This window comes from Vombatus ursinus, unplaced genomic scaffold, assembly GCF_900497805.2.
Source record: "Vombatus ursinus unplaced genomic scaffold, bare-nosed wombat genome assembly UNPS02014813.1, whole genome shotgun sequence".
Classification (NCBI taxonomy): Eukaryota; Metazoa; Chordata; class Mammalia; order Diprotodontia; family Vombatidae; genus Vombatus; species Vombatus ursinus.
This window is the reverse complement of record NW_020954591.1, coordinates 10,233,461-10,258,213: the sequence shown is the minus strand read 5'-3', so window position 1 is coordinate 10,258,213 and position 24,753 is coordinate 10,233,461. Positions and strand designations below refer to the sequence as shown.

The window sequence follows — 24,753 nt, the reverse complement described above, 5'->3', positions numbered from 1 at the left end:
AGGACTTTGAGTCATATAGAATTATTGCATGAATACTAGTATTTTAAAATGAGCTTTTGTAGCAGTGAGCAGCTTGGGATCACTAAAAGCATTGCACAATTTCTATATGTGACTCAGCCCAATCTGTTCTCCTTTACAGTTCTGGGCCTAGTATCTATCAACTATGCCTTTGAGCTACCTATCAAAATGCATGAGCAAGAGGAACAATTTGTGTTCCTCATCACTCTGTTTTGCTAGAGTGGACGGTTAGGCTGATATTTTGGAGTAAAAACAGACCTCCCTGAGAAGGTCCTATCATAACTCCATGCAATCAGCACAATGTCAGTTCCAAAGAGGAAGATGGAGAAAACCTCTCCAATGAAACGCATGATCTCTTTTATGGGAATTTGTACAGAATTTACTCCATGATGCCTTTTGTGTGCAGCTGGCTCCTTATTTTGTGCCTCACTTGACAGTGATACTGAGCACATCAGTGAACAAAGTTATTTTTGTGGTCACATATGATGTAGAATTTTATATGATCTTAACATGTACAGAGAAATTCATTTGAAGAGACCCTTTAAGATCGTATTTACTCAAAATTTTCCTCAAAAGTCAAAATTTTTATAATTAACGAGCAACTAACATCATGGGATTTTACATTTCCTACATCTGAGTCAATTTTGTTAACTGTGAAGATATATTCTACTGTGGAAAATGTCTGCAAAATAACTTACCTCTTCGTCTCTCTTGTTCTTGTCAAGGGAATGCTCAATTTATGCACAGACCATTCTAATACAGAATTCACAGAGATAAAAGAATAGGCATATTGGTAGTTATAGATGTCTTCCCTTCAATGGCAGTAACATTATGTTATGTTTTTCCATTCTTTGGGCATCTTCCCCTCTTTTGAGATATCTTAGTATCTTGCAAATTGATACTTAAGTGTCTTCAATACTATACTACCATAGCTCAAATTTATTCTCTATGTACTTGGTCAGGTTAACCTGCTCTTCCCAACTTTATCTTCGTTAGTCTCAATGATGCTAACATAATATATGAGGCACCAAGGTGGCAGAATCCAAATGCAATGGTACCACTACTATCGCTAAAGAGAATAGACTGAACATAAAAACACTGGTAGATCTCTGAATTCACATCTATTTATTGTTCTTCCATTTTCATTAACAAATGCTTTTTAAATTATCTCTTTGGCATAGCTTGGTCTAATGTCACGTTCCCTGTGGGCTCCTTTTCTAATTCAAATGATTTTTGGTATATTTTGAAGTGATACAGAGTAAATGTCTTTAGTTTTTACCATTGACCTTTTTATTTTCAAGCAACAGTTTGTTTAAACAACTCAGGTTCTTCCATCATCATCTCCATTGTGTTTTACAGACAAGCTAATACACTAAAATGGTGTTGCCTTTAAAGCTGCCATATCCCCCCAACTTAGCAAAGAGATCAAGTTTTTTTCTGGCTGAAACTATTTCTGGGTTCTTTTGTTTTTCTTATTATGATGACTATTTTATATCAGTTAATCTTCTGCAATAAATGGTAATGGAATAAATGTCTTTAGTTTTACCACTGCCCTTTTTATTTTCAGGCAACAGTTTATTTAAACAACTCAGGTTGGAGCTACTAGAATTATATATTGTACCTTTTCATCCTTGTCATTTTTCTAATTTGTTACTGATTTTGTCCTTTCCTCTAACCAGCTGATATTATTGTTGCTTCACAGATAAGGGATTCTAAAGTGACTGACAAGTAACTAGGCATTTTCTGTCTGTTAAACGAGATAGCCAATTTTATTTTTTCTAGGTTGTTTGATGCTCATCATATGTCATTTTACACCTCTCTTCTTGAAGAAAATATTCATGAAGTAGAAACACAAGGCTTCTGATCAGTTATCGATTGTTGGTTTCTTTCATTCCTTGAATTTGAATCTTATTTTCCAGCACTTTTAATCATCTTCCCCTATATCTACTTTTGTACAGTTACCAAGAATCAAGAGGGACACTGACTTAATGTGGAGAATCTTGTCAAGTTCCTTATGAAATTTCTCTATCATTTCATGGTGGTCTACTTGCTTATATTTATTATGAGTATTATGTATATGTGAGAAACCCAAGTATTCCACAAAATTACATTTCTTATTACCTGGGCACAAGATAAAGCCAAATCTGTCAACTCCCTTGAAGAACTATCCAAGGAGAACCCAAAGTTCTTCTTTCATTCAGATGTGACTTCTTTCTGCCAGTGAGAATGTCAATATGGATGTGGTTCCATTCTTGTAGGAGTCTAACAACTGCCTTGTCATTAGACAGGGATTGCAGATTAAAACAACTGATGAGTAAAATGATTATGTGTAGACAGTCTAAGAACTATCTGATTCTTGGCACTCTCTGCCCCCTTTCCACTAATCTGACCAGAAAGGCAGAAGGGAGCCACACAGGCCTGACAGCCATTTTCTATGTCAATCTTCTCCATGGTTCACCATGGCCAAACAATTCTTATCTCCACCTAGCTGGGGTGGCCTTTGACAGCAGGTCAAGCCTCTTACTGGGACCACACCTGAAGCCTTTGCAGTTTGAAACAAATTGCCAGAGCCTGCACTCTGCCAGCATAGCCAGGGAAAAGCCACCTCTACACCTTGATGATTTGAGTAGGGCTAGCATAAAAAAAAAAAAGTTAAAATCAGCATAGTGTAGTGAATAAAGAGCCAAACACAGAGCCAAGAAGCCCTGGGTTCAAGTCCTGCCTCTGACAAATAGTAGCTCTGTGACCCTAGGAAAGTAACTTAACCTCTCAGTGACTCCTGGCACCTTTCTAACCATAAATAAGAAAACATAAGCAGATCTGCATTGGAAGAGGGAATTTCCTCACTAGAAGTTCCCTACACCAATAAAAACACAGGTCTTGATTGTTATCTTTCCCTCCTTCCCCCCCCAAAAAAACCCAGTAACAACTCACATTTATACAAAGCATTAAGGCTTAACAAAACACAAGAACCCTTTGAGGTAGGTAATACTTCTGCTTTAGCCACAAACGTATGTGGGCAATTCATGAAAATGATGGAATAGTTTAGACTGCCAAACAAAATCTAACATCAGAATTCAAACAATGGTGGAAGTGAGGAAAATGAAGGATGCACTTGTCTGAATACAATGAAAGAAATGAAAATAAATCTAGATATTAAGAATAACTGCATATTATTTTTGAAGGATTCAAAATTTCCTTCATATCCTTTCCATATTCAATTTGATATGCACTGGCAAGAAAAGTCAGAACATGAAAATGTACCCTTGATTTGATGACTCAAAGACCAGGGTGTGGAAAGATGTTTCTAACTAAAGACCTAAAACAGACCTAAAAACGGTTAAATTGTTCTGGCAGGGACAGCCAACAAAGCTATACTGTGGTACTTACAAGCTCTGAGAAAAAGGGGAAGCCTATATTGGAGAGATAACAGAGATAGAGATTGAAACACACTGCTTCCACCAAAAACTGACTCAGAAACGTTTTTTAGCAACAAAATATGGACTGCCCACCTTGACACACCTTTCTTATTTTAAAAGCTAACTTGTTAGATTAGTTCCCTATGTACTTTAATGTAGTTAGGAGAAATGCCTAAGTTCCACGAGGCATAGAGAAATGAATTTAGAAAGACAGTTCCCTCTACATTAAGTGTAAACAGTTTTCTTCCAAAAGAAGACAGGATACTTTGTTAGTTCTTTCACCACCTCAGCCTCCTTGACAAACTGACCAGCAACGTGAAAGCCATGGAATAAAAGCTGGGAACACCTGCCCAGGACCCAAACATGCAGAGGATCTCACTTTCTCCAGATGTTCTCCTTTTCCCTCAACTGCATCTTCTATTCTTCACAGTTTGTGTTTTTTGCCTTGGAATGAAAAGATGTTGAAAGAGGAATCTCCCCAACGAAAAATTCAAATCTTTGAAAAGATTTCTAGTCATTTCTTTCGCATTTTACAAACAAAATATGAGCCTTAACAGAACAAAGAGAAAACAACATTAGAATTAAGCAGACCCAAACTCAAGCATCCACTTTTCATACTTCTCTAGGTCTGCAGCAGACACAGACTTAGAGATTTTCTTCAGCGCCAACTCAAAATCCCCTTTTGTAACAGGCATCTGCAGCTCTTCCTTAGAAAGGGCTCGTATCTCTTCTGGGCTTAAGCCATGGATGCGCCGTCTCATTGCCATTAGAGAAGCATCCCTGGGGATACATAAAAATACATCAAAACAACCGCTGCCCATGGTAAAAACAAAATGAATGGGAACAGCTAGGTGGTGCAGTAGATAGAGTTCTGGCCTTGGAGTCCAGGAGGACCTGAGTTCAAATCAGGCCTCAGATACTTGGCACTTACTAGCTGTGTGACCCTGGGCAAGTCATTTAACCCTGATTGCCTCACCAAAAAAAAAGCAAAAGAAAGAAAGAAAGAAAGATGAATGACTGTGCTAAAAGAACATTCAAGAAAGTACCTGTTTTAAAAGGCTAAGGAGTATTTTCTACCTTAGTAGCAGGATGGGGGTTCACAACAATAAAAATAATAATATTAGGAAGGAACAGTGAGAAGCAGAGGATGTAGTGGAAAGAGCACTGAATTTAGCCTTGAAGAGCCAAGGCTCAGCTCTGACATCTGGCACTATCTACCTATGTGAGGCTGGGAAGTTACTCTATCTCTAGGACTTGGTTCCCTATACAATAAGAATGCTGATCCAGGTAACTGCTAAGATCCTTTCCAACTCAAAATTTATATTTGATCTGGAAAGTCTCTCTAACTCTAAATCCTATGATCTTAAACTAATAATGGCATTCATTTATAAATGGAAGCAACCATGGCATAGTGGATAGAGAACTGGTCTCCATGCCAGAAGACATGGGTTCAAGGCCTGACTCCAACTCTTTCTGGCTATGTGACCTTGGGCACATCACTTGGCCTTTCAGTGATCTTCTGGGATTGAGCTGCAGAGAAGGTGCCCACATGCACTGGTAGAGGGAGTGTCCTTATCTAGAGGCTCCTTAGATCAATGAAATCATAGGTCCAGTGATGATCCCTACACCCTACTTTTATGTAACTATGCAGTTTAAAAAGCAATTTATACATTAGTCATTGCATAATGTGGCTGTTACTGTGCACAGTGTTCTCCTGGTTCTGCTCACTTCACTCAGCATCAGTCCATAGAAGTTTTTCCAGGTTTTTCTGAAGTCTGCCTGCTCATCATTTCTTATAGCACAATAGTACTCCATTACATTCATATACCACAACTTGCTCAGCCATTCCCCAACTGATGGGCATCCTCTCAATTTCCAATTCTTTGCCACCACAAAAAGAGCTGCTATAAATATTTTTGTACATGTGGGTCCTTTTCCCATTTTTATGATCTCTTTGGGGTATAGCCCTAGAAGTGATATTGCTGGGTCAAAGGGTGTGCACATTTTATAGCCCTTTGGGCACAGTTCCAAATTGTTCTCAAAAATGGTCAGATCATTTCACAACTCCACTAACAATATATTAGTGTTCCAATTTTCCCACATCTTTTCCAACATTTATCATTTTCCTGTTTTGTCATGTTGGCCAGTCTGATAGGTGTGATGTGGTAACTCAGAGTTGTTTTGATCTGCATTTCTCTAATCAATAGTGATTTAGAGCATTTTTTCATATGACTATAGATGGCTTTAATTTCTTCATCTACTAATAACTAACACTGATAGACTTAGCTCTTCTCAACAATGCAAGGATCTAAGACATCTTCAAAGGTCTCAAGATGGAAAATGCTATCCACATCCAAAGAAAGAACTATGGAGTTTAAATGCAGATCGAAGCATACTCTGCTATTTTGTTTTCTTCTGTTTTGTTTTCGCTTTCTTGTGGTTCCTCCTATTGGTTCTAATTCTTCCTTACAACATCACTAATGTGAAAATATGTTTAATAGAAATGTATATGTGTAGTCTAGTGCGCTATCTTGAGGAGGGAGGGGGTTATTTTTTTAATTAAAAAAAAAGCCATTTATATAATACCCCCTCATATGTTCCTCACAACACTCCAGTGAGACAGTTCATGTAAACAGGATCCTCACTGATGGAGGAGGAGACTAAGGTTCAGAGAGATTAGTCACTTGCCCTGGATCACAGAGGCAATAGGCTCAAATCGATCAAGGTATCAAGAACTCAAACCCAGGGGCTCCTCTGTGTCTAATGCTCTTCCCACGCTGCCTGAACTATGGAGTGTCTTCCAGATCAGCAAAACAGAAATATGATGAAAGTAACCCAAAGTGCATGCTCTGGACAGCCTTATTTTCTATGGCAGGAATCTTGAGAAATACTCCTTTTCTCTCACTCTGAGCTAAGCTTTGAATAATCCATATCTGAAGGACAATGAAATCATGAGAATTCATAAAGTACCTGTCCATGACTTAACTTAACCAGATGGGTTAAAGCCAGCTCCTTCTTTATTTGTAACATAAATCCAACCAGGAAAAAAAAAAGCCAAAGCACTCTCCAACCTTGTGGATGTCCTCATGGCAGAATCTCTAGAACTAAGGTAAAGGTAAAGGGGTTAGCTTCTCTCTCAACCCCAATTATATCTGTGAACTGGCTGCTCAGACAGAGGGTTACTTTAGTCACCAAGCCCAAAAGAATGTGGGTCACAATGGATATTCTGAGGAGAAGAAAAACTAGACCTAGCAACAATTGACTGAAGGAAAAAAGAGAGAAAAGAACAGGCATCTTTGAATGTAAAGAGCACTGATACTTTGAAAGTAAGAGCACTGACTGGGAAGAAAGACCTTCACCAAATTTAAACAGATGCCAAAAGAAATCCTTGGCAATAGTATTTCAGAAACACTTATCTCTACCACACCTCTATCAGGAGACTATAGAAGTGGAGCCAGAAGGAACCCAAGAGGCAGATGAAAAAACTGAGGTCATTTGAGGTGAAGTGATTTGCCCAAGGTCACCCAGGTAAGCAGTGTGTTAAGTGGGTCTTGGACACACATCTTGACTCCAAGTCCGGGGCTCTATCCACTATGTCTCCATGCTGCCACCTAAACCTCTGTGTTTTAATGTTACAATATACATACAAAGTAATGATTGTATTGATATTGAAATCAATATAGGCACATGATTTAAGGTGTTTTTTTTTAAACTAACAGGAAAATCTTTATTATCACCGATTGATACAAAATGGTTCAGAGACCTTTGTGTCACTTAAAACAATGGGAAAACTATAGGAAAAAAACTTATAAAACAAAATTTCTGTTCATTTGTTTCAAAGTGCTACGCCAGCTTTAATTTCCTCACTTAGGGTTCATATAGCCATTAAGATTATTAAGTAACATCATTTAGGTGTAAATGGGGAAAGTGCAAGTGACCAAACTGTAGCAAACACTGGATTAGCATGCAGCCCCTCAGAGCTCAGAGTTTATTCTGTCACTATGAATCCCAGAAGCTCCAGCAGGCAGGAAGCCATATGGCTACCAGAAGAATATTCTAATTATGGACAATGACACTAAGTTGTAAACAACCAATACAAACAAGGAATTCATCTGAAAACAGTATCATGACATTATATTGATAATTATATTTAACTCATAGGCAAACTTTTTTACTTTAGATTTTCTAGATTTTAAAAAATAATTACTAAGGTTTTTTTTTTAAAAATTAAAGAAATACCTGCAAACATTCGTAATGTCAGCCCCAGAATAGCCTTCAATCTTCTCCGCTATCTCTTCTAATTGAATGTCAGGATCTAATTCAACTTCACGAAGATTGATCTTAAGTAGCTCTGCTCTACCTTTTGCTGAAAGAAAATTTCTGGTTAGAGATTTTACAAACCTTTTTACTCTGGCGCTATCACAGTCGCAGACCTGGGAAAAGAAAGAAGTGTAGTGCAGTACAGAGAACAATCAATTCAGTGGCTCTGATTCACGACATCATGACTCAGGAACCCATACTCACTGCCACGGCTTCTATATCTGAAACGGTGCCACTGCGTGACATCTCACAACACGTAGATGCAGAGCTTTAATAACAGTGCCTGACACCATGTGAGCACTTAACTAATTCCTGGTGATTGCCTGATTCATGGGCAATATACCCATAAGCTATCAATTAATCAATAAACATTTGTCAAATGTTTACCACGCGCCAGGCACAATGCTAGGCACTGACAAAAAGAGTCAAGAGACAGACCCTACCCTCAAGGAGCTTATAATTTAATGGAGCAGACAACATAACAAACAAATACATACAAAGCAAGCTATATACAGGATAAATAGGAAATAATTAAGAGAGAGAGAAGGCATTGGAATGAAAAGGGGTTGGTAAAGACTTCCCGTAGGGAGTGAAATTTTAACTGAGACTTAAAGGAAGCCAAAGAGGTCAGTAATGGGAGCAGAGGAGAGAGGGCATTCCAGGCATAGGGGACAGGCAGAGAAGTGCCTGGAACTGAGAGATGGAGTATCTTGTCTGTGGAACAGCCAGGAGGCCAATGTCACTGGATTAAAGAGTATATGTTGAAGAATAAGGTATAAGAAGACTAGAAAGAGGGGAGGAGGCTAGGTTATGAAGGTTCTGCTTTGAATACCAAGCAAAGAGGATTGTGTATTTGCTCCTAGAGGCAAAAGGAAGCCCCTAGAGATTACTGAGTAGTGAGGTCACATGATAAGACCTGAGTTTTAGGAAAATCACTTTGGTGGCTGAATGGAAGAGGGATTAGAGTGGGGAAAGGCTTGAGGCAGGTAGACCCACCAGCAGGCTATTGCAATAGTCCAAGTGTGAGGTTATGAGGACCTTGCACTAGAGTGGTGACAATGTTAGAGGAGAAATGGGGACATATTCAAGAGATGTTACAAAGGTGAAATCAACAAGCCTTGGCAACAGACTGAATGAGGATGCTGCCCGCAACGATAACAGGGAAATTAGGAGCAAGAGAAAGTTTAGGGGGGGAAATCATGAGTTATGCTTTGGGTATACTGAATTGAAGATGTCTAGTGGACACCCAGTTTGAGATTTCTGAAAAACATGTAGAGATGCAAGAGTGCAGATCAGCAGAAAGACTGGAACAGGAAAGGTTCTGATTAGAGCATCATCAGTACAGAGATGGGAATTAGACCCATGGGAGCTGATGAAGTAGCACAGAGGAAGAAGAGAAGACGGCCCAGGACAGAACTCCGAGGTACACCTATGGTTAGAGGGTGTGATCTGGGAAGAGGATCCAGCAAAGGAGACAGATAAGGAGCAGACAGGTAGATAGGTAGGAAGAGAACCAGGGAAGAGTGGTATCCCAAAAACCTAGTGAGAAGAGAGTATAAAGGAGAGAGTGATCAACAGTATCAAAGGACCCAAGAGATCACTGGTAACTTTGGAGAGAGAAGCTTTAGTGGAATGATAAGTAGGAGGCCAGATTGTAAATGGGGAAGAAGAGAGTGACAGGAGAGAGAGGGAGAAGAGAAAGTGAAGGCACCTATTGTAGAAGACCTTTGAGAGGAGTTTAGCCACTAAGGCTCGAAGATGTATAGGATGATAGTTACCAGGGATGGAAGGTTCAAGTGTGAGATTTTTGAGGATGAGGGAGACATGGGCAGGTTTCTAGGCAGTAGGAAATGAGATGGAATAGGATCACCTGAACAGGTAAAAGGTATAACCTTGGAATGGAGGAAGGCCAATTCATCATGTGGAACAGGTGAAGGAGGAAATAATAGCAAAAGATGCCTGAGTGCTAGAAGATGAGGAAGAGGGGGAAAGAGGTAGCTCAAGGTGAATAGCCTCAATGTGAAATAGCACAGGCTTAAAGGAAACTGTTTAGTTTTTTTTAAAGAACTTTCAAACTGTTCTATAAAAATGTAAATATTAGTAAAAAAAAATATGAAACGCTACTTGGGCTTCTAGAGAGCAATGAAAATAACTGGTCTTTGCTAAAAAAAAACAATTTTACAAAACTAAGCAATATGAAAATCTTTATTCAGTTCTCATTCTTCTTAATATATCTGCAGTATGTAATACTATCAACCACTCCTTCCTCTCTTAGCTTTTGTGACACTGCTCCCCCCTGGTTCTCCTCTGACCTGTCTACTATTCCTTCTCAGTCTCCTTTACTGGATATCCCACCCCCTAACTATGAGTGTCCCCCAAAGTTCTGTCTTAGGACCTCTTATTTCTCTATACTCTTTCTCTTCCTGATCCATTATTTTATCCATGTAAATTCTCCCTCCACTGATGGAAACCATGACCTCTGTGCTGTGACAGATGGCTGCATGAGTTGCCATGGCCAAAAAAAGTCATCACTTGGCAGCTCATTTTTTGGTGATAAGCTTCTCAGAGTTTAGTCTGGTCCCTACATGAGACATACATAGCCCATCAACAGGACTTATAATCAAACACTTTCAATTTAATAGGATCTAAAGAGTTCTATTTCTTTGTTCCCAAAAGACTTGGGAATCTGAGTTCCCTCTTTTGCATGATTTACTCCAATGTAGATATAGCCAAAATCAACGGGTGTTTAAGTGTTTACTATGGGCCAGTTACTCTGCTAAGCACTGGGCATTCAAAGAAGGGCAAAAATACTCTCTTTTCTCAAAGAGCTCACATCCTATTGTGGGAGACAAGACCTAAATAAATAGGTACAAATAAGATCCATACAATGTAGATGGAAAGTATCGTGAAAGAGAAGGCTCTGGTGGCTGAGGAAAGGCTTGCTGCTGAAGGTGGCACTGGAGCTAAAAGCTACCTTCATGCCACACTGAGTTAATGGAGCAGGGCTTTAGAAAAGGTATAGCAGCACATGTCAGAAATGTGACAGAAGAAACCACTCTGCTTCATGTGTAGTTGTGGCCTAGCCACTGCTTCTGCAGGTACTGCAGTCACAACTACTAAAGACCTAGAAAACAATGTTATTGCCACCAAAATCCATGGTCCTACCACACTGTTCAACATCAGAAACTTAACATGATTTTGTCAGTGGAAATAACATTTTAAAAGATGCATTATCATCTGCTTTGATGCTACAGCCAAAGGACCCTAGGGCTTTTCCATCTGAGTTGAAATTCTCTGTTGCCTCCCCCATTAGAAGGGGAGCTCCAGGAGGGCAGGGCTTGCCTCTGCTTTTCTGTTGGCATACACAGTGCAAAGAACAACACTTTGCACATACTAAGAGTTTAATTAATGCTTTTTTCATTCATTTAATCAATATTTTTTTTCTAGAAAACAACAATACAGGGGGGTTAAAATTAAGTTTCCTAGGGAAGAAGATTCAGAGGCCTGTGTCTCTGTGGCAACAGAAGTGCATATGGAAACTACCCTCCTTGTGGCACTACCACGGTCACAGGGCACAGCAGCAGAGCACTCCACAAATTTCACACTTAAGGAAAAAAAGCCTTCTTTCTCATGATAACTAAGATCCAAATATAAAACTATTTTCCAAAATAAAATGTAATCTTGAAAGTATTTTTAAATTCCTAGTTTTCCAAGTTTTCCCCTTACCATGTCACCCACTTTAAAATTAATTCCACAAACACATGAAGTTCCTAACATATTCAATAGTGTGTCACCTGCAGGGTACACAAAGATGAAGCAAAGAACAGAACTTGTCTTCAAGGAACTCACAATGTAATGGGAGAAGTGATAAGACACACACTTAGCATTATGGTACATGTGACAAGGGTCCAAACAAATGCTATGAGAAATCTGAGGGTTAACTACTTTTGTAAAAGCTGTATTAGTTCCAGAAGTGCTACCTCAGTAAACAGCCATATCCAGGCAATTCAAAGTACTCTGCATTTTGTTTTATGCCTTAAAGCTGAGAGGTTATGTAGTTGGGTGACTGTAAAATTACATATCTAGTTGAATGTAACAACAGTATTTACTTAAGTTGAGTCTACTGTGCTAAAGAGAAGTTTTGAGGGAAGCATGCTGTTTTTTATATCCTTTGATATTTCCTTTCCACATTAACTCATTCAAAGGTTCAAGTATATAACTAGGATTCTAAAGCATTTAATCTGTACTCATGGTTCTATCAACGATTGTTGGGAGACAGCAAGTAGGAAACCTATCACCTTTATACAAATGGATTAGGGCTATTTAATAAACTCACAGGTGTGTTCTATCATCAGTGAATTCATATTTAAAGGCTCTACTAATATAATGTGATGATTCACATTTAGCTATTTCAATTATAAAGATATGAAATTTTAATTAACATCCATGCTTATTGAGCATTGGTATTCATACAGCATCAATGAATTAATCTATCAACAAATGTTAAGCCTCTGCTATCATTTGCAGGTCTACTTGACACTATAAGGGAATACACAGGCAACTCCAAGGTTCCTGCCCTCAAGAAGTTTATAGTTAGGAAAACAAAATTAACATGTGAGAATAAGGGGGGGGGAGAGCAATGATAAACATATGGCACCATTCGTGCAACAGGAATTCAAAACAAATTACAGTATCACTAAAGCAAACTGACGTTTCAGGGAGAAGATAAGACTTAAACTATGCTTGATTTAGATAAGTAGAGGGTAACAGAGAGGATATTCCAAGCAATAGCATAGAGAAAAAGATATGGAGGCAGGCATGCACCTAGTGTGTAGGAGAGATAGGGGAAGTTAAGAGAGGGTGCAGGTTGAGGAGCTATGGGAAATGCTGCCATGTATGGATAAGGTGAGATCAGATCATGCAGAATCCCGAATGCAATGCAAAGAAGTCTGGATCTGATGCAATAAGAAATAAAACCAATGAAAGTTTTTGAGCAGGAGAGTAATTCAGTATTTTAGGAGTGTCTGTGGGTAGAGGGGTAAGAGAAGGTAAAATCCTTGTAATCAAGCAGGTCAGATAGGAGCTGATGTGGTTAACCAAATGTGAGGTAATGAAAGCCTAGACTAGGTTAGTATCTATGGAAACAGAGAGGAAAAACACAAGTTATCTTAATTGTAAAGTTAGACTATTGAAAACTAAAAGCTCATTTTACTTCTGAGTTCAGTATTTTGATTTCTGTTGACCTTTCTACCATTCTTGAATTTTCTCTTTTCTTTTGGGAGATTTTCATTGATTTCTCTGGGTAAAATGACATTCTCCATGTGGTCCTTCTTGTTTTTCTGGTTCCTTCCAGACTCTTCCCCTTTCCCTATTTCTAGTCCCTACTTTTATCAAAAGCACTGTTCCCTTCTTTCAGTCTCCCTTTTTATGGTCCCCTTTCCCCTGAGATCCCCACCCAGTCTCTCTCCATCTTTTCCTCTCCTTTTTTTTCATGTACGACCTTCTCTTTTAGCTCTCTCCTTTACAGAATCATAGAATCTCGGGGCTGGAAGGGATCTCAGAAGCCACCAAGTCCAATAAGATCCTGAACAATGTTCTTTATAAAATGCCTGACTAATATTTGGTGGAGGAGCCCACTACACATATGTAAAGCTCTAGTCTAAGAGAGAGTTTTTCCTGGCATTAATCTTCAATTTGCCTTTGTACCTTCTACCCATCACAAGTAGTTTTCCCCCCAGAGACAAGCAGAGAGGACTAACTCCTCTTATACACGACAGCACATCAGTCACTTGAAAAAAGCTATCCTCTACCTCCTGAGCTTTCTCTTCAACAATATATCCCTAACATATCTTTCTGGTTTACATGTTCAAGGTCCTTCATCATCTTGGTTACCGTCCTCTAGACTCTATCCAGATTATTGATGTTGTTCCTAAAATGTGATATCCAACCGAAAGTCCTGCTCTAGATGTGGTCTGACCACAACACACAGGACTACTGCCTTTCTGGTACCGAACACTCTTTATGCAAACTGGGATTGCATTCATTTTTTTGGCTGTAACAACACTATGTAACAACACAATGAACCTGCAGTCCACTAAAACATCCAGAACCTTTTAAGATAAACTGCTGCCTAATCATACTTTCCCCATGTTGTATTTATAATATTGGGTTTTTTTTAAATCCAAGCGCAATACTTTTACATTCTCATTAAATTTCATCTTTTTTGATTCAACACAATGTTGCTGCATTTCCAGATCTTTCCAGATATAGACTCTGTCCACCAGAGTGTTAGCAATCTCTTCCCAACTTTTTCATTTGCAAATCTGACTAACATGTCCCCTATGCCTTTATCTATGTCACTGATAAAACTATCAATCAGCACAAAGCCAAGCACAAGTCTCAGGAACTCTCCATTACATACCACCTTACAAAATGACAGCTAACTATTCATGACTGTTGGATCTGGCATTCAAACAGTTCTGAATGCAACTAATCATTTTTTTCAGAATAACATTTGATATTTTATCAAGCAAATTTATCAAATTCAAGTAAACTGCAGCATTTCCCTGATCTACTAAATTATAAAATCTGTCAAAAAAGGAAATAATATTATTCTGGCATGAACTATTCTTAATGACACCAATTTGGTTCTTGGCGATCACTGCTTTCTTTTCAGGATGATCATTAACATTTAAGAAAGGATATCTATTAGGCAGAGAGTGTCTGGGTAAGTGCAAACAGAGTTTTGAGTTCATCCCTCATGAAGACAAGCGAAGGACCTTGGGACAAGAAGACTCAGAGGAGCAGGGAGAGGGGCACATGACAGCTCTCTTTAGGTGTGTTAAGAGTTGTTACACAGCAGAGGGACTGGACAATCTTCTCTTTGACCACAAAGTCCCTAGACCACCCTTTGGGAATCACCATTTTAGGAGATTTTTCAAACATTTTCCAAATGAAATTCTCAAGTCTGTATAGCTCTAAGATATACTGCTTCAAATCTTTGTGATCAACTGAAATGAACTTCAGGCACTCTGACTAAGTGAATACATGCATACAAAGATACCTGTGGGTCAACCAAATATCAGTCAGTTAATGAGTGTATATTAAGCACCTATTACATGCCAGTCACTGTCCTAAGTGCTACAGATACAAAGAAGAGATCCCCAAACCACCAAAAAACAACCCAAAAATGATCCCTGCTCTTCAGGAACTCACTGTCTAATAGTAAGTATAATTTCTTTCCTGGTTTCCAAAGGTGCTGGCACTCTAAGTTCCTTTTTTATTATGCTGTAGGTAGTACCTGTTTCTTTCCCAGTATCTAAGATTCTCTTAGCTGTTCATAAAATTGCTGGCAACAACTACATTCCAAAGACATTTTCTCTTCCAGTTACTTTTTAGTTTTACCACTACAATGAAATGAAGTTTCAAACTCTAAAAGTATGGGTTTTTCCAGGTAGATTTTTTTAAATCAACTCAACTTTCCTATTAGGAACCACTGTGACACAACTTTAAAATCACAACAATAATAACTATCAATAATAATAAATGCATTTATATAGCAATTTAAGGTTTGTAAAGCACTTTATTAATATTTCATCTTATCTTCAACAACCCTGGGAAGTAGGTATTATTATTATCCCCATTTTACAAGTGAGAACACTGAGGCAGACAGGGGTTAAATGTCTTGCCCAGGGTCACACAAATTTAAAGTTAAATTTGACCTCAGGCTTTCCTGACTCCAGGTCTACTGCTCTATCCACTATGCCAACTAGCAGTCTCTACTAGAAATAAACTTCTACTAAATATTTAAAACACAAGTAAACCAATCAAATTTTGTTGCAAATGGTCTAAAATATAGCTAGCAAGTGAGAAACTCTGTGAGGTACACAATTAAACAATGTGACATGCAGTTTTAGTTCTGATCACTATATGAATGCAAACAAGCAAATCTAGCCTCAGACACTCCCTAATGGGTGACCCTGTACAAGTCACCTACCTTCTCCCAGCCTCAATTTCCTCCTCTGTAAAATGGATACAAAAATAGCACCTATTTCATATGGTTTTCTGAGGATCAAATGAGACAACACATGAAGTGTTTAAAACTTTTAAAAGCTCTATAAATGCTAGGCTATAATAACTATTATATCACCCTCAGAGATCAAAGAATGAGTTAAGTATTATACTACTCTGAGAGAAAGATAAAGCCACACAAACTTCAAATGTCAAGGATAACGAAGTTAAGAAGATTAATGAACTAGGAAACAGCATAGATGGTACAATGAGTATATCTTCAAGTTAGAAAGCAATAAGTTCTGTTCTGGAGTCCTGAAGTTGTAATAAAATTAAGTAAATAGCATATTACAATAATTACGTTTCAAAACTCAAGAACTGAGATGAGTATTTCATCATATGCATGATGAAACTTCATTTTCCATAACAGCATATTTCAGAAAACATTACAAGAAAATGTATAATTATCACTCAAATGAAGTTCAAAGAAAGGACTAAATATTAAATGTGAAATTTCTTGCCAAGCATATTAATATCATAACTGTCCTAAATTTGTGAGAATTCACTTAAAAATATCCAGCATGGTAGGTTCCATCTACAGCACATTAACATAGTAAAGTTATATAGATTTTTTTCAAAAGCACTAACATTAGAAATGAAGAAACATAATTAAAGAGATGGTATCATAACAAAGCTGCAAGCAAGAACACAGAACGCTCAAAGCATAGCAAAAAATAGGAATCATACCTGTCGGTAGAGGTATATAAATTCTTTTTTCTAATCTCCTTCGCAAAGCTTCATCAATGTCCCACGGGAAGTTGGTAGCAGCCAACACCATAACCATTTTAGAAGGGTCATCATTTTCTAGAGTTCCTCCAACCCCTGTTGCATTTTTTTTAAAAGAAAAGTTTTTAAAATTTTAGTAACCTAGCAAAAAATAAAATAGTATGTTTTATTCTGTCCTTTATCATGTGTATTGTAAAATACACTAGGATAGGATTCCACTGCATGTGGAGCAGAAGCAGGACTATTGCTTACATCAGCTACTGATAACTAATAAAGATGCAACTTGTTATCATAAGACTCATATTGGAAGAAAAAATGAAGTATCATTTATATTTTCTCCACAGTAAATGTTAACCAGAAGAAAAGAGGTAGGAAGTGGAGAGTGATAGACAAGGGAGATGTTCTAAACGTTTCTATTTCTTCTTTCTTCTTTTCTTTGTTCTAAATGTTTCTATTTCTTCTTCTTTGTTTTTTTTTCCCTCCAGGAAGCTCTTTAAATTTCTTTATGACTTCTAAAACCTTAATATGTTAAAAATGAACCTAGTAGTTACTCATTAATTGAACCATCGTGTCATGTTCTGGCAAGGTTAGACTAATTGCATGCTTATGGTGTTTGATTTTCCTGAATAAGATTTTTTTAACAAAATAGCTTTAGTACCAGCAACACTACCCAGAAAATGCACAATCAAAATTCAAAATAACTATGTGTTATCAAGCTTCTACTTCCCTGGAAACTACAAATAGTCAAATAGTACAATAGAGTTTTTTTAATTCACCACTCAACAATTCACCTGCTCAATAAAAGACTAAATCAATTTACAACTGGTGATTTTTTTTTAAATTAAAAAGCTTCCAATATGGTTTGGGCTCTACCACTGCACCATCTGTTACCAGCATGAAACATGCCAGGGCAAAAGAGAAAGCAGCTGTATTGATTTTAAAGAAAAATATATCCTGGATCTCTACTTCCTTCAACATCTTAACAAGGAGGAAATACTAAGCTTTTTGTGGACAAGGACCAAGTCTTAAACTTCTGTATACTTTACAGTGCCTAATACTGCAAAGGACACAGAGAACATATAAATAGTACTTGCTTGTATAATTGTTTAACAATGTTCTTTGGACAGTATTTCAACAAAAGAATAAAAATAAAAGCTGCCTTCAATATAAAACCTAACAAGAAAACAGCTTAGGCTTAAGGAAGCACTTAAACATTAATTACCATCCATCTGAATGAGCAGTTCAGACTTGACTCTTCGACTTGCCTCATGTTCATCAGAAGTGCCTCTGCGGCTACAGATGGAATCAATCTCATCAATGAAGATTGTTGTAGGAGCATAAAACCTTGCCTTCGAAAAAAGTTTTAAAATTGTTGTAGAGAGAACAGATGAAATATTTTAGAAAAGTTAAAAACTGTAGGGAGGCAGGAAAGGTTCACAAACAGCTATTTCATAGCCCTTTAGTCGCCTGAGAAGATGGATTAGATATACTCCCTACTGTAATGCTTTTAATGTCATACTGCATAGTATGAACTAGTTATTAACACTGTGAAATGACAATTCCTGAAATTAAAGTTATGTTGTAAACCTTTAAAATAAAACATAATTTAATTTTAAAAGGTGTTTTTCAAATTTTTGTTAGCTAAAAAGAGTCAATGCTATAAATTTTTATTTGGTTTTATGAATTTAAAAAAATTATTGTTCTGATTATAGAAAAGAATCACATTTAAAGCTGAAAGGGACCTTAGAGGTCATCGAGTTCAACCCCTTCATTTTACAAATTAGAAAATTGAAGACCACAGCATTATTAAGTGACTTGCCTAGGATCACAAAACCAAGTCTGAAGCAGAATTTAAACCCTGGTCTTGTGAACTTCAAGTGCGGCTCCTCATCCACTAACTCTCCAACAACAACATCCCTAAAGCAGCAGAGGCAAAAAATTGCAGTCATTTATCTACTGGACAAATAACAAGAGCTCTTCTCTAGCCTTCACTGGATGAGAGAGCAGGGCAAAGAGCCCTTGTTGAAAGAGTCAGAAGAACTTGTCCAAAGGCTACTCCTACCATTTACTCCCTGCGCATGAACCTGAATTGTCTGAGTCCCAGTTTTTTCAGCTATAAAACAGAGACTATACCTATCCTAGCTCCCCCCAGTGATGTTGTGGACATCAAAAGGCACAGGAGATGTGAAAGTATTTTTTACACCATAAAATGTTATATAAATGTAAAGTGGTGGTTGGGTTTTTTGTTTGGTGTCATCAAAAGCTTTCTTTTAAGATAGAATACGAAGGCATAATATATTCCTCTCTACCTCAAATACAATCATTCTAGGGTTTTAAGTATTAAAATATGACTTCATTTGGTATGTTTTAAAGTGATCAATATTAATGATTCATCTATGAAGATTCATTTATGAAGAAGTCGGGGGGACACAAATTTTAGGAAGAATGAAATTAAATGAAATTAAAAACTGACTATCATTCTCTGCAATGTAAATGACACAAATTTGAAAATATCACTCTCTACTCACCATTTCAAACAACAGGCGGACCAACTTCTCAGATTCACCCCTATACTTAGATGTCAGAGTAGAGGAGGAAACATTGAAAAACGTTGTGCCACATTCAGTTGCAACAGCTTTTGCAAGCATAGTTTTACCAGTGCCAGGGGGTCCAACCATCAACACACCCTAAAATTCCACAAGAAATATTACTATTTACCACACCATAAAATGCTTGATCACAGTACTGCCAAGAATTAATTTATCTTATACAATTTTTCACTAAAAGATTAAATTCAATCTTCACAGAATAATAATAGGTACAATGATTACCACCATTTTATAGAAAAGGAAAATGAAGAGATTATAAAATTTCCTTCCAATCACAAAAAGAATGAAAGATAGGGGAACAAGTATGCATATTGTGAGGAATCTGCCCATCTCTACTGAATGTGGCAGACAGCACATTTGTACCTTTCATTCTAGGGCAGCTAAATGGCACAGTGGATGGACTGCCAGGTCTGGAGTGAGGAAGACTCCTCTTCCCAAGTTCAACTCCAGCCTCAGACATTTACTGGCTATGTGACCCTGGGCACATCACTTAACCCTGTATCCCTTGGCTTTCTCATCTACAAAAAGAGCTGGAGAAGGAAACGGCAAACCACTCCATTATCTTTGCCAAGAAAACCTCAAATGGAGCCATGAAGAGTCGGAAATGACCGAACAACAAAAATAACCTTTTATTCTTGAGTGCTACTCATGAATGATTATTGTTTAATAATTTAATGAAAATAATCAGACCATTGCAATAGCATATTTCAGATTTATGCACTTTTCACTAATATGTTAAGTATCTATCCCTTTCAGAAGAAAGAAAACATATTGTCCACAAAAATGTTCATACTACATACAGTTTCTATTAAAATACAAACTCTTTATGAATTTAGAAGGCATCAGTAAGGGAAAATTATGCTGTATTTCAAACAAAATCAAATTAGTTTTAATTTGATTACAGTATAATATGCTAGTAAATCAGTAACTTACATGAAATACTACTAGCAATGAAAGAGCTATTGAATATGATCTCTGCTGCAAACATCATTTTGGTTATTCCTTACCTTTGAAATTAACAGGCAAAGCTATTTACTAAAACAAAACACCTGGGAATATCACTGCTTAAAATTTTTGTTTTCTCCAGCCTTTTCAAATGACAGCATTCTTGAATTTGATGTTAATGTCCTTATTTCTGTCAGACACTTCTTTATATGGGATTAGACATATGTTTATTGTAAGATTTGACATGTAAAATTTCAGGGATTTCCAATAAGGAATTTATGCTTTTTTTTGTTTACTACCTAATTTCTTTCAATGTAGCTTGGATTATGCTTAAAAGTCATATCAAGGTCAAATTCCATTCCAGTCAATTTAAGGGGTTATTCAAATTTTGCCTCCTATAATGGAATTTGGTTGAATTGATTGCTGCTCTAATTCGTGACCATTCCTAAGGCTTAGAAATACTAGTTTTCATACAAAGATTTCTTTTACAATGAAGGCAGTGTTATTTATTAGATAAGACTGGAAATTAAGAGAAAACTGGGTTTAAACACCATCTCTGATCTGAACAGTGTGATTCTGGGCAAATACCTTAGGTTCTCTGAATGTCAGTTTCCTCAATGGTGGGTAATACCTAACTCAAAAGGCTGTTTGAAGATAGAACAGGATTACAAATGTACAGTACTCTGACAAATTTAAAACACTATATGAATGTCAGCTACATTTTAAGTACTATTTATACACAAAACATGAGTGATCAAGGATTTCCTAATTCTGAATACTAATAATGTACTGTACAGACACAAATAACTAAGGTCATATGCAGTCAATGCAACAAGTACACAATATATATTTCCACAACTCTCCCTTTTCAAAGTCATTTCAGTTGGGTTTTTTTTGTCATTTAAGTTGTATTTTTAATTATGAACTTGACAAATATGAACATTTGCAATATATAACCCCTTCCAGTTCTTTCTATTATTACACATCAGGAAGAGAACCTATAGAAGTGGCTAATTTATCTTTTTTAACCTATAAAAGTTTGGTCCCTAGCAAAGAATTAGAATGAGGGGATGCCCATCAATTGAGGAATGGCTGAACAAGTTGTGGTATGTGATTATGATGGAATACTTTTGTACTATAAGAAATGATGAGCAGGATGCTCTCAGAAAAACCTGGAAAGACTTGCATGGGCTGATGCAAAGTGAAATGTACTGTGTACAAAGTAATAGCAATATTGTAAGATGATCAGTTGTGAATGACTTAGCTATTCTCAGCAATACGATGATCCAAGAAAATTCTGAAGTACTCATGATGAAAAATGCTATCCATTCCCAGTCTGTATCCAAATACAGACTGAAACATACTTTTTTAAAATTTTCTTTATTTTTCTTTAGGTTTTTTTTTTGGTCTATGTTTTCTTTTACAACATGACTATTATGGATATGCTTTGCATGACTTCACCTGTATAACTTCTATTGAATTGCTTGCCTTCTCAAAGTGGGGAGGGTGGGGGGAGGAAGGGAGGGAGAGAATATGGAACTCCAAGTTTTAAAATAAAATGTTAAAAATTGTTTTTACATGTAACTGGGGAAAAATAAAATACTAAATGAAAAAAAAGTTTGGCCCCTAATTGAGAATGTTGCTTCACCTATCACTGGTACATTATAGTATTTATAGATTTTTATATTCAGAGGAAATCCCTAAAACTTATCACCTACAAACAGGACAAGAATTCCTATTTACTGTGCTAGGATTAAATATTAGGAAATATTTTAAGTGGTAAGAAATTCAATGGCTCCTCATACTAATAATATTTTCTGTGATACCTTCTGAGTACTATTCAAGTGTTGTCCTTCATCAATTATTAATTATTTGGAACCCTTCACCAGTTAGGCAAATTAAAATTAACATATTCCTAGGACCTAAAAGAAAATCAAGATGGACCTAAGAAGAAACAAGGAGAGCTTTCTATTAGCTAAAAGGATGTAATCACTTCAAATATAATTATTCTATCTATTTAGATAATTCTCCAATCTACCTATTTAGACCTGACCCTATCATCTGAGTTTCACTCCCACATTTCCAACAGCCTGCCAGGCAGCCTGTCAACAGCCCATTCTCCTACTCAAAGCCAACATATAAAAAAACAAATTCATCATGTCCCCAATCTGGACCCCTTCCAGGCCCCAAATCAGTTCTCCTCTTGAGTCTCCAGTTTCTATTAATGGTATCATGAGTTTTCCAGTCTTCCATTCTTGAATCTAGCAAGGAAGGAAGGACAATGATTGACTTAAATAAGTTTGATATAATTCTTAATTTCTGGGTATCTAAATTTTCTTTACATAATATTTATAGAAAATTGCATTTCTTTCCCTTTCCATTAATGCTATTTGCTAACAAATATTAAGAAGCACTGTAGGAAACAAATATTTTGACAAAGTCACTACAGGGTTTTATTATGTTATTGTAACCTTGATTTGGGAAGTAGTGAAAAACTGATTTATTGGGAAAAAAAAAACCTATTCAGAAAACAAGTGTCTTAACCTCTTGGAGGTTCAGAAAATTATGATAATTTTTTAATTATAATTACCTGTGGTAAGTCACATTCTATGTGTCCACTTTGAAAGCAGAGACAGCTGATGACAGCTAAGGAATTATATCTTCTGGAGTTTCAGAAGGACATAATCATAATTCTCAAGTAGCACGACCATTATTATGACAAGTGACCCCCAAAAGAACTGAACATAAATCCCAAATCAAAAACTAGATAACTGACTACAAAAGTCATCCTCATTCATTTTTCTTTTTACATGTAAAACCAGAAAAGAAAATTGTAAATTATTTTCTGAGGAGATTGCTTCTTCTATATCATGCCAATAAATAACCATTAAGCTAGAGTAGCTGGCCAAAAATAGTAAAATGTTTTCTATTTTTTACTTCAAATTAATCAACCTCAATAGCTCCAGGAAAACAAGACAAATCTGAATATCATGGACTAGACGGTCCCTCTGAGGAATAACAGATGGTCTACAAAGCTTTCCTATTATCTTTTATCATCCTATTATCCTGTATCTACATTATCCTATTATCCTATATTATCCTATTATCCTATATCTACAAATCTTTCCTATTATTATTTAGCTACAGCTAAACGAAAAAGGAGAGGATGGTATATGAAAGAAAATGGAAATCTACTCAACTATAAGTGGTTTGAAGGCAAGTCAAATCAACAGGCATTTATTAATTGCCTACTATGTGCCAGGCACTGTTCAAAGTACAAGGCATTAAAAAAAAAAGGGAAAAAAATAGTCTGTGTCCTCAGGGAACGATAATCTTATACACTCAGATATCAAGGTAGATAGTATACATGTGGCTTCTTCTGTTTTAGCCATGTAAGAACAGAAGAGGAAGTCAAGGAGAACAGATGAAAAAATAACTTAACAGAAAATACTACTCTTTTTATTTAGTTCAAAACAGCCTATGTGAATAACTAGACTGCCTGTGGCTCAAAGAAAAGCCTCAAGAAACTGTGAAAAACTGAAAGAGCTCTTGAAGCCAAGATGACTTGAAGTCCTGAGAGAAGATTCTTCAAGATAACTTCAAGACTAGTTAGAAAGAAATGGAGGAGAATGTAGCCACTTCAGGGGTGACAGCTTAGAAAAAATAACTGAGAGGTTGAGGGATTAGAGGTCAAGGTGAGGATGAAGAACCAGGGTAGTGGACGCAAAGGCAGAGGAAAAGGTGAAATAACAATAGTGGTCACATAAGGGAATTCCAGAGCTCATGAACATGGAACACAGGAAGTAAGGTGAGGAACTAGGAAGTGAAGGTGTTTGAAAGAGTATCAAAGTATATGTTGAAGTCTCCCAGGATGAGGGCAGGCATTAGGGAGGAGAGTAAGACCATGAGTCAGGCACTGAACTCACTGAGGAAAAAAGGAGAGTGTTCTAGCATTTGGTAGATAGCAGCTATCAGAATCTTGAGTGGACGGCAAATAGAGGTTGAGTGAACCTCAAAGGAGAAGAGGTAACTAAGTGATGATGACAGAGTAAGAGCCCGAAAATGGCAATTCCCACTATTTTCAGTGAATTAGGGGCATAAATGCTTTCATTTATCACATTTATCACAACCAGTCCTGGAAAGTATGGCCAATGAAGTTGTGCCATTAGGAAGGAGCTAGGTCTCAATGAGTGCAAGAAGTTGAAAGGAGTGAAAAAGGAAAAGGTTCAGGATGAAAGTAAGTTTGTTACCTATGGCATAGACACTCCAAAGAAAACAATGGAAGAGATGGGTTGATTTAGAGTGCAAGAATGGTGTCTGAACAATGACAGCTGGAGGATCCCTGGGGTAAGGGTATGAAGTTTGTTAATCTAGTTTGTTAATCATGAAGGAATGAGTTCAAGTAGGTTGTCATCATCCTTTGAGGTTCAGCCTCAGTACAGTGTCTTCCTAAGAAATCAGGGAGCAGTATGTAGCTAGAAATCTTGGGGGGGGGAGGTACTGACAAAGTTCAAGTAAGGGATTGGTGAGGGTGGAGTAAAAAAAAGAGTGTAGGGGGTATTGGGAAAGTGCACAATGGAATGGTGGGCCCAAAACAGCAAGAATATTAGTAAGTTCCCTTCCTTCCCTAGCAAGAACTTCTCTCC

The 24,753-nt window shown here is 37.1% G+C and overlaps 1 protein-coding gene across 1 annotated transcript in view; it reads right to left on the bottom strand.

The window, feature by feature from the left end:
• Positions 1–2,887: 2,887 nt before the first annotated feature.
• Positions 2,888–24,753, bottom strand: part of KATNAL1 (katanin catalytic subunit A1 like 1) — a 90,996-nt gene continuing 69,130 nt past the window's right edge. Inside the window, exons 7-11 of the mRNA XM_027835178.1 lie at positions 19,082–19,240; positions 17,776–17,902; positions 16,515–16,649; positions 7,677–7,803; positions 2,888–4,217 (exon numbers count right to left, since the gene is read on the bottom strand). Of these exons, the coding sequence (XP_027690979.1) occupies positions 4,019–4,217; positions 7,677–7,803; positions 16,515–16,649; positions 17,776–17,902; positions 19,082–19,240 (747 nt within the window). The 3' untranslated portion in view covers positions 2,888–4,018. The remainder of the gene's footprint in view (positions 4,218–7,676; positions 7,804–16,514; positions 16,650–17,775; positions 17,903–19,081; positions 19,241–24,753) is intronic.